Raw genomic sequence first — 9459 nt, 5'->3', positions numbered from 1 at the left:
ACTCTGCCAATGTTGCTGCAATTGCCCTCCATATGTTGCCTCAGTCTTCTGCCACCCACAGCCTGCTGGTATACCTGCCAGGACCTAAAGAATGCCACCTTCTGCCTTTGGTTGGCTCCTGTCAGCCAGCCCCTTTTCACCCTTAAATGAAAAGACCCCAGCAGCTCTGGACTCAACCTCTCAGAGGTTCAATACTTGTTTACCCTCTTTAGAGGAGCCCTCACAGCTGACTTCACTAGTTTCCTGGCACAAAGTATCACTACGCTTCCAATTAATGAAGAGAAAGGCACAAAGCTCTGCTGCAATATCTGGTAGAAACTGGTTACAAGAGAGAAACTGTACAAATTTCTTGGAGCTGCACAAAAACAACTGATACTTACTCAGACTGTCAGCTCCTGGGAGCACCCAGTGGCCTACCTGTGCAAATACTTAGATCCAGTTGTTAGGGGCTCCCTGCAACTTCGTGGTCTAACAGCCACTGGTGTTCTGATCAAGAACACTGACAAGCTCACCTTAGGGCAAGACCTAACTGTCCAGGTGCCACATGATGTACTGGACCTCCTGAGTAACGGAGGACCACTCAGTCCTGCCCACCAAGCTGGACCCACCAGACTGTGACTACCTGGCACTAACTGATCAACTGTTCTCAAGCCAATCAGACTTAAAAACAAACCCCTGACAGATGCTGAGTAAGGATGGAAGTAGCACTGTTAGGGGTACAGTCCAACAGGCTAGATATACTGTGGTCACCTTGGACAAAGCTATTTTGGCCAAAGCTCTCCTGTTACTGCTTCCTGCTGTTTGGAAACCTGCCACCAAGGACACCAAACCTGCACTTCTAAAGCCCCTTCTGGGGATCCAACTGACCGAAACATCAACCCTAGCCAGAAAAACTTTGCCTGGTACTCCTAGAAGATCTACTTTAATCACAGCCAAACCTGCCGCACTGTATGTTGTACAAGCTCAAGCCACAGAGGTGGCACCTGTATCCCCTGCAGCCAGCTCAGGTTTCAGCATCTGGGTCATCAGCCCTGAGCTCCACCAGGATATACAGACAGACTTAGTGCTCGTCTGCACCTACTCAGGTTGGCCCAAGGCATTACCTACCCAAGCTGACAGAGCAACAAAAGTCTGCAGGGTTCTGCTGTAAAAAAATCACCCCTAGATATGGCTTACCCTTGACCACTGGCAGCAACAACAGGCCTGCATTTGTAACTCAAAACTACACAAGTAACTCAAAAACTAGATTAAATAGAAACTACATACAGCATACAGGTCACAAAGCTCTAAAAAAGTTAAAAAATAGCTTGTACCAGTTCCATAAAAATTTAGCTGAAAGACCAGCTATACCTGTGGACACACCTGCACATATTGTATTAACAGCTCTTAAAGTTTCAGAAATTCAGCCTCGTATACCTGGACCAGATAGCTCCTCTGAAGCTCACTATGAAGAGACAAGACACTCAAAGCCCTGCTCTAATCACTCTCGACACTGACCAGTCCATGCATGGCTGAAGCCTGAGGATACTGTTAACAATATTGCTCCATACCTCAATACATGATTCCCCTGATTTTTGTGCCTTTTCAGGCTGCTTACCCCAGTCCTTGCTTCCCTGCCTCCCTGCTAGCTATGGTTTTTCTCCTTGTCAGAGTAGTGTTACAGAACAGAGAGGCCTAAATTATGTCTCTTCCTAAAAACAACTTAGGAAAAAACTGTAATAAGACAACACTGGGGACCTTGGCTAGGGTCCATCCTAGGATCACTGACGTTACTGTTTCTAGTTGGGCCTTGTCTCAAAAGATCATACATAATATGCCCAGCAAAGACTTGCCAGGGAAACTGAAATGGGGGAAATACAGCAGAAAATGGCCCTCACCCCCAGTCAGTATACTTCAGTGGCCCAGGTGACAGTTTCTGTTGTAGTTCTGGTTGCTTCTGTTTCTTAGAAATGTCTGTCACTGTGATGCACAGCTGGTTACTATGATGCATATTATAAGAACCAATCAAAGACAGCCAAATACTCTACTGCTGTACCTCCCCTTTGAAACCCTGTAAAAACTTCCCTCCCTGGGCCTTCAAGGCCTGACATTTTGAGGGACAACTGATTCACTCTCAGTGCCCATCTGATGTTCAATCTGCATCCAAATCCTGGGTGTTGTTTCAGTGTTTCTGCTTGCTGTTGCCGTTATACCCCATAAGGGCTACCTGCATAGGTACCTTTCACCTGAGTCATACTCTGGTGACTATAAGGATGGTAATTAAGAACAACATACAAACATCTCTTACTCCCCACTACTTGGCTTTCCTGATTTCTGTGTCTACCATTATCTACCTACCCTGGTCAGAATTCGCTCCAGCTCATATACTGCTTGTAGGGCCCCAACTTCCAGAACCTTCAGCTGGCAGACAAGGAGGTGAATCACAGCTCGGGGACAGGTCAGCATGTGGCAGTTTAAACAGGAACCTCGGAGCAGCAGGTAGAGTTTCTAAAGAGTATAAAAAGGAACAGGATATCAGAAAGAGACATAGCACTCTTGATGATTTTGTGTACTCCTGAGATTTTTCTTTCTGCAGTCAATTTGCTCTTTTAAGAACTCTACTCCTGCCCATATGTTTAGAAAGGCCTTTTTGACTCTAAGAATTAGAAGTATTCTTCTATGTTTTCTTTTATGGTTTCAATTTAACTCATTAAAATGTGAAATTTAGTTATGGTGAGACAGGATATTAACTTTTCTCTTGTACAGTTACTTAACTATGGCAATAACCTTTCTTTAATAGATTTAGCAGACAAATCATGTCTACGTACACGAAGAAGTAGCTTTAAAAAACACTTCCAGAGGCTACATTCACTGATATTGTAAGCTAAATATGCACAAGCAGGACTTTATGTTTTATTTTGATCTGATTGTTGGGCTTTCTGAAGCTTTGCTTTTCCTGCTACCAAGGAACACTCTATAGATCCATTTTAAGAGCTCTGAGGCCTTAAGAACACTCAAGTTCTGTATTCAGAACTAGGTTTCTGAAAAGCATAAAGCCTGTAGAACAAAAGGTGCAAGGAATAAATCTGAACATTTGTCCTCATGTGAATATAATCAAACCAGAGCACCTCTCAACTGGAATCAAATTGCAATTTGCTTAATCAGAGGTATAAGGAAAGTCAAAATAATAGGCTGAATATCACCAATCCAAAAAGTTCCAGAATGTACAACTTTCTGAGCACCAACTTGGTACCACAAGGGGAAACACCCGACCTCATGTGATGGGTCACAGTCCAAATGCAGGTGCATGAGAAATATATAAAATTACCTTCAGACTGGGTATACAGATATATATATGAAACATGAATTTGTTTAGACTTGGGGTCCATCACCAACATCTCACTATTACATGCAACTATTCCAAAATCTTCAAAATTCTGAAATCAAAAACGTTTCTGGTCCCAAGTACTTCAGATAATTCAACCTGTGTTTGACTCTTCTAGGTTTTCTTTCTAGACAATGCTTTAACACAAAGCCTCTAGAGCTTAAGCTTCTCAGACACCTTCTGTGGGAAAAGCTGTGGCCTCACAATCCCTTCAGCACCCGAGACCCACACACCCCAGGCAGCACATACATCAAAGAAGAGAGGGTTGTACACTGTGAGCGGGAGCTCAATGTGGCCCAGATGCCCAGAGCAATTGTTGAAATCTTGTACACAGGTGGAGCACACTTCTTTCGAATCTGCAGGGCCCAATGCTAAGTCATATAGACCATTTGCTGATGGGTTCCCCAGGCTGTCCAGGTACCGTGGGTTTGTGATGGATTTAACACTTAATTTCCTAAAGAGATAAAAAAGAACAAGAGAAAATTCAGGTTATAGACCTTTCTAATGTTTCCTTTCCAGCATTTACAAAACTGTACTCAAAGGGTTAATGGTTTCCTCTGACATACTGAATGTGCTGGCAGCAGAGTCTCTCATAGTCCTGCTTACCACTATACCCAACACCCATGCAGGGCTAGCACACAATTGTTATTCAGTGTATCAGTCACAGTCCCATCACTGGCACAAAATACTCAATATCTACAACTTCACAGAGGAGAGGTTTATTTTGGCTTACAGTTTGTAGAGAATTCAACCCATGGTCAGTGGGCTCCAACACAGAAATGACATGGCAGCATGGCGGAGGACAGCTGCTCATCACATGGCAGCCAGGGGAGAGAGAGAAGAGCCCAGGAACAAGAATACGCCTTTCTAAGTGATGCCCCTAGTGACCCACCTCCAACCAGGCCCCACCCCCTAACAACATGTTCAGCTACTGAAATTATCAGTGGATGAACCCACAGATGAGTAAAGCACCAACATAATCCAACTAGCCTTCAGACACATGACACTTGAGGGTACATTTTACATTTAAACTATAACATTCAGTAAGTATGTATTAAATAAGAACAGTAAAATTTAAAAAAAAAAAAAAATCGAGTAAAATTCACACCCAGTGCATTGGTCAACTTTTTATCAAAGGGAATCTTAAGCATGTACTACCCTCTGCTTTACAAGCAGCATTATTTACTTGGTCTTGAAATTACTTCTTGGCCTTTTGAATAAGATCAAGTGTACTCCTGGTCTTAGCTCTCTGAGATAAGCATCACTCTATGTGTTTTTTTAGAGGGGATCTTAGAGTAGTTAGGCAATTTAATCCAAGTGACAGCCAGAATGTGAAGGAAGCACGACATAAAACAGACCTAACTCAGTTCAATGAAAGAGATGTACAACACTTGTAATCAGAAATAGCAAATTTAAGAAAACTAATACAGATATTCAAAGCTTTAAGAAACAGAACTTGCTTTACAAAAGATTTCATCACATTTTATGTTTGTTTAAAGAGGCTCCTAAAGGACAAATGAATAACTAGTCATATATTGCCTGTAGGTGTTTCTGTCAAAAATGGGCTGCATATTAAATGATACATACAAGAGACCCAGGTGGGTAGCACGCTAGGCCATCGAGGTTTGTGTATGTACACTCTACGATGTTTCACAAGATGCAATTATTGATGCACTTCTCAGAAGGCATCCTTATCACTACATGACACATAACTGTATTATTAAAAAGCCTACTTTGCGTCTTTAAAACTTTCCTAATTTAGAAAATAAAGATAAGGACAAAAGAACCATCCCAATCTAACATCTTATTGAAAACCAACATAAAAAGTGCTAAGTTTTTCAGGAAGGTAACACATATACTGAGTATAACGTGATGATGGTCCACTGTTCAAACCTTGGACACTTTAACATTGAACAGTCAGTGCCAGTCTGAAAGATCTACCTTTAGGCAGATTGACTGCAGTGGCTACCTATATGGTCACCTTGGTGGTGGTAAGCAAATTTCACCAGAAACTTTAAGCGGACGTTATGTCTGGTCTCTTCACACCAAGCTGGAGTTCACCTGCAACCCTGAACTGAATAATACTAAACTACTTAGCTTCTTGTTTTTCCCCCTTAATTTTTGAAATCATAATTAAATATACATAGAACTTACCATGTTAACCATTTTAAAGAATACAATCAAGTGGTATTAAGTACATTCACACTGTGCTACTATCACTATCACCAAACTGCACAGCTCTTTTCATCTTACAAAAGTGAAATCTATATCTATTATACAATTAATTCCTCATTCCTCTCTCCCCATTACCAAGCAACCACTATTTTGCTGTTTCAATTAATCTAATCCCTCTAGGTACCATATGTTAAGTGGAATCATATTCTACTGTCCTTTTGTGAGTCACTTATTTCACTCAACTTAATGTCCCCAAGGTTGATCCATGTCCATGTATCAGAATTTTCTTGCTTTTTAGGGCTAAATAATATTCCATTGTGTACCTTGTACCACCCGATAGGACTATCCTGTGCCAGTCAATGAGACAATCATGCGTGTACCACACCAGTGGCTCCACCTGATCTTAGCCAAAAGGCAGAGAAGCGATGCACACCAGTGGCTCAAGCTGGCAGGATAATAATACAAATAAACCAGAGCCTCAGGGCAGTGAAACATATGATAATCGCTTGTCCTGAATGTGTCAGAATATGTAAAAAAATATAGTCCCTGGAACAACTTGCTCTCTGTGCTAGGATAGAGGAGAAAGTCACTCTTTACATTATAAGAGTGGGATGTAGGGGAGGGGTACCAATAAGGATTCTACTGCCGGATACGCACTTTAAGACCAACAGACTTGGATTTGAGGATGACTTCTGCCAGTTCTAAAGAAACATTTTATTCTCTGGGCCTGAATTTCTTTTCCCTTAACCAGCAGTACCATCATAAATGGTTATAGTAAGGACTCAAAGTGCCAAGTGCTAAGTACATTGTTCCTCTACCTATCTACTAATGCACGCAACAAATACGTATTGCCTGCTTGCTTATGTGACAGATACAGTTTTGAGTGCGGGGGAAAATAAAGATCTCTATGCTTACAGACTTTATACTCCATTGCAGGAAGAGAAGAAAAACAAAACAAATACCTCCCCTCACACACACATTAAATTACGTATGTAGGCTTCAGACAGCTATAGAGAAAAATAATGCAGGAGAGGAAAGAAAGATGTGGACCAAGTGACCACAGAAGTTGTCACTAAGGAAAGAGTTAGGCAAAGGCCTAAAGGAGATGAAGGAGCAAATGCTGCAATCACCCAGTCAAAGACTTTACAAGAAGCAGCAGCAGGCAAGGCAGACATCGAAGGTAGGTGTGTGCCAGTGTGTTCTGGGTCAGCAAGGTGGCCAGGGTAACTGGAACTGAGGTGAAGTCTGGACCAGAATGGCCCTACCAGGTCACCTGGCTTTTACTCTGAGATAGAAAGCAACGAGAGCTTAACACCATAAAAAGGACAATTATTTAAATTTCTCAACCTTATATCAAAAAAGGTCTACAATGTTAGTGATGGATATAAATTTTGTTCGCGCTATTTCTTATTTGAAAACTACAATTATCTTTTGGGTTTTTGGTTTTTTTTGTTGTTGCTTACTTTTTTGGAGACAAGGTCTTGCTCTGTAATTCAGGCTCATCTTGAACTTGTTATGTAGCCCAGGCTAGCCTCAAACTCATGGCAATCCTCCTGCCTCAGCCTCCCAGATGCTACGATTATAAGCGTGCACCACTACATCTGGCTACAATTATCTTTTTTTTTTGAGACAGGGTCTCTGTATGCAGTTCAGGCTGGCCTTGGGCTCACTTTGTAGCCCAGGATGGTCTCAAACTTGCAAGGATCCTCCTGCCTCAGCCTCCCGAGTGCTGGGATTACAGGCATGCGCCACCAAGCCTGACTACAATTATCTTTTAAAAAATGCAAGCAACCTAAAACATTTTTGCTTTTGGACAAAACTATCTACTTACGGCTAGGGATGATAAACTAGTACACAGTTACAATTGGTACCTATAGCTCAGGAGTTTACTTACCTATTTATTCATTCAACCTTGAAGAAAAAAGAAAGGAACAAGACACAAGAATCTCAAGGCTGATGGACAGAGACAAATGTAAACAGTCACAAAAGCAATTAAAGCACAGTGCATTAGGAGCAGAAAGATCTCAGAAAATGAGGGACATTGAACTGAGCCTTTAGGTGCATGTTTGGTGAGGGACAGAGGGAAGCAGGTCACGCTGGCAGAAAGGACACTCAATGCAGAATAGCTTGATAGTATAATAGCAATTTCTGCAATATACAAGTTATTTAGTGGAGCTGGAGCAGGGATGATATTATAGCTAAAATAAGTATTGGCTGGGCGTGGTGGCGCACGCCTATAATCCCAGCACTCAGGAGGCTGAGACAGGAGGATCCTTGCGAGATCGAGACCAGCCTGGGCTACAAAGTGAATTCAAGGCCAGCCTGAACTGCATAGCGAGTCTGGTCTCAAAAAAAAAAAAAAAAAAAAAAAAAAAAAAAAAAAGTGACAGATGAAGCTGGGCATGGTGGCACCCACCTATAATCTCAGCACTTGGGGAGGCTGGGGAAGAACTCACAGGCTCACTGTGAATTTGAGGCCAGCCTGTGCTACATAGTGAGTTCAAGACCAGCCTGAACTTAGTGAGACTCTGTCTCAAAAAACCAAAGGGGGTGGGGAGTGACAGATAAACACATACACATTGTGGAAGACTCATTTTTGACAGCCGTGTGTAGGATGGACTGGATAGGAATGGGGGTGATTTAAACATGTAAGGGCCTGCTCTAAGGCAGTAGCAATAGGTGTGAAAGAGTATAAAATATAAAACATAAATATGACACAGAGCAAGAGATGGATCAAATAAATTAGAAATTTGTTGGAAAAGTTAAGTTTAGAATTAGAATTTCCCCATTTCTAGTGACCATTTTATACTAGACTAGACACACCGTTTTGGAAAGCAAGTTCCACTTCAGTTTGCATGTGTGGGAACGGTGTATGTTGAAATTTTAATAGATGAGTTTACGATTCCTGTGAAAAGTCAAGTAAAGATGTCGAGAAAACAGTTAAATAATTGGAAATTCACCTAAAAATCAGGAAAAGAATTTTTGGCTGGAGACTTAAATTTGGGCGCATCAATAAAAAAAACGCTAAGAATCCTTACAGTCAATATTTAAGATAGGAATAGAATAGGACCTCAAGGAACACGGATCATGTTCCGCGACATGTGAACACCCAGCTTACTTAGTACCTGGCTAAAAGAGGATGCTCAACGGTTGACAGCCTGATGGAGGGAGGGAGAAAGGAAAAACTACTTATTCCACATATAGTAAAAAGAAAGATCCTGGAAGACAGCAAAGCTTCAAGAGGGTGCGGTGAAGAGTGCCAAATGGTACCGTGATAAAACTGAGGACTAAAGAGAGTTTCAGTAACTCAGTAACTAGGTAGAAAATAGATGAGGGACCCTGCTCTATGGATTGAACCGTGGCTAAAGGATAATCAATGTGCAAACAAGAGGAAACTGCATTTCAACGGCTACGTGTAAGTCACTACAGAAATTAAACGCTATTTAATTAAGGAAAAGATGATCGGGCGGTAAGGCAGTACTGCGGTGCATCTCCGGCCCCACCGCGTCGTACACAGGCAGGACACACGGGCTCGGGAATGTGGCCTGGACTGCGGTGACCAGCGGGAGGCACACGACATACAATCATGCCCTTCGCCGATAGGCTCGGCGAAAGGCCTTCTGGGAATAGTAGTTCATGGCGCCCACCTCAGCACCAGGGATATCCACGCTTCCCACCACCTCCTTACTTGAGCTCTTCAGCCGAATACATCCCGAAGGAAATGCCCTGCAGCCGCCGCCAGGGCATGTTCTTGGAGCCCAACATCCTCTAGGTCCGTTTTGAGACCCGACACGCAGAAACAGATGTCCCCCTCACCACCCGAGAACTCGCAACTCAGCCGCAACTCAGGAACCAACACGTGATTCAAACTGCGCCTGCGCGCGGGAAACGCAGGCTGGCGTAGTTACGTGGACAGAATC

At 42.6% G+C, this 9459-nt stretch overlaps 1 protein-coding gene across 2 annotated transcripts in view; it reads right to left on the bottom strand.

Annotated features, from left to right (window-relative positions):
• The window catches only part of Polr1a (polymerase (RNA) I polypeptide A, 194kDa), an 87134-nt gene extending 77728 nt beyond the window's left edge, over nt 1-9406 (bottom strand). For both annotated transcript variants that reach the window (XM_005385408.1, XM_005385411.1), the window contains exons 1-3: nt 9228-9406; nt 3614-3818; nt 2338-2487 (exon numbers count right to left, since the gene is read on the bottom strand). In XM_005385408.1, coding sequence (XP_005385465.1) covers nt 2338-2487; nt 3614-3818; nt 9228-9304 — 432 coding nt within the window. In that variant the 5' untranslated portion in view covers nt 9305-9406. The remainder of the gene's footprint in view (nt 1-2337; nt 2488-3613; nt 3819-9227) is intronic.
• Between the last annotated feature and the right edge of the window lie 53 nt (nt 9407-9459).

The sequence above is a fragment of the Chinchilla lanigera genome, unplaced genomic scaffold (assembly GCF_000276665.1).
Source record: "Chinchilla lanigera isolate Chin_1 unplaced genomic scaffold, ChiLan1.0 scaffold00023, whole genome shotgun sequence".
Classification (NCBI taxonomy): Eukaryota; Metazoa; Chordata; class Mammalia; order Rodentia; family Chinchillidae; genus Chinchilla; species Chinchilla lanigera.
Note: the sequence above shows the minus strand (reverse complement) of the source record. Positions and strands in the feature narration are given on the sequence as shown.